Raw genomic sequence first — 1,329 nt, 5'->3', positions numbered from 1 at the left:
TGATATAATCTATGTTTATTGATTTCAGGATCCTCTGAGGATGTACTGACTCCATTTAAAGATGTATTGATGGCTTTGGAAGGAGACACTGTGGCTCTTTCCTGCAACTATTCAGGCTCTGTCAGCAACCTCTTCTGGTACCAACAGAAGTCCAGTTCATCTCCACAGCTTCTCATAGCAGAATATGCAGAGAAAGTGGAAAGACTGTCTTTCAAACATGACAAACAGTCAAAGGAGTTTCATCTGCAGATCTCCTCTGCTGCAGTGACAGACTCTGCTGTGTACTACTGTGCTCTGCAGCCCACAGTGACAGGAAACAGCAAAACTCTGAACAAAAACCTTTGGAGCAAAGATAAGAGAAAACTCCACAACATCCACTAGAGGGAGACACACTCTGTTAAAGCTCTGATTTGTGAGTCGATGGTCTGATGAGAAAAACAACAGAGAAATGAAGCAATAAAGATCAGAGACAGAGCTGCTGTGGAAACACAAAACACTTTGATTGGCTGAACGAAACTGGAAAAAATGATGTCATGAGGTAATGGCCCCGCCCACTGAACTTCAGCTCATCCACTGACATTATTTCTTCCTCATTGTACTGCAGTGGAAGAACATTGTTCATCTGCTGTGTGTCTGACTTTAATAACTCCAAAGACATGTTGTTTTACTTCTTTCTGTTTTCATCTCACTTCATAGGTGAGTTCATGAACAGCTGAGTTTCTCTTTTAACCTGATGTGTTCATGTTCACAGTTGAAATCTCACAATATTCTGTGTTTGTCATCAAGTTGTGTACAATCTAATTGTAATCTTAGCTACAGTTGAGCTGTTTGTGTCCACAGAGTAACACTGTACAGGTGATATTTTCCACTGTCTTCTCCTCTCAGCCTCATGGACAATGTGAGTCTGATGGCTTCATTTTCTCTACTTTTTCCAGGACTAATAGCTGGAGATACAATCTCTCCTGGACAAGATGAAGTCAGTGGAACAGAAGGACAATCTGTCACACTCTCATGCAACTATGAGGCAGATAATGATGGTTATACTCGTAGACTTTACTGGTACAAACATCATTCTGACCTTCAGGCTCCTCAGTTTATACTCTGGAAAGGAGCAAAAGGGAACAGAGGTGAAAATATTCCTGATAAAGGTAAATATGAATCCCAAACATCAGCTACATCAACTACATTGACCATCAGAGAGCTAACCCTGGCAGACACAGCTCTCTACTACTGTGCTGTAGAGAAAGACACACAGTGATACAAAGTGTAGCAGAGGCTGTACAAAAACCTGAACACAGATATGTGACTCCTCTTCAAAGAGGAGGGAAG

General features: G+C 41.5%; 1 gene segment (V, D, J or C); it reads left to right on the top strand.

The window, feature by feature from the left end:
* The first annotated feature begins 529 nt into the window (after positions 1–529).
* Positions 530–1,258, top strand: LOC103375854 (Ig lambda chain V-II region BUR-like). The segment is given in 1 exon segment: positions 530–1,258. A coding segment is annotated over 1 exon segment (369 nt).
* The last annotated feature ends 71 nt before the right edge of the window (positions 1,259–1,329 follow it).

This window comes from Stegastes partitus, unplaced genomic scaffold, assembly GCF_000690725.1.
Source record: "Stegastes partitus isolate 25-593 unplaced genomic scaffold, Stegastes_partitus-1.0.2 Scaffold3127, whole genome shotgun sequence".
NCBI classification, from domain to species: domain Eukaryota; kingdom Metazoa; phylum Chordata; class Actinopteri; family Pomacentridae; genus Stegastes; species Stegastes partitus.
The sequence above is the reverse complement of the archived record's forward strand: the minus strand, read 5'-3'. Positions and strand labels throughout refer to the sequence as shown.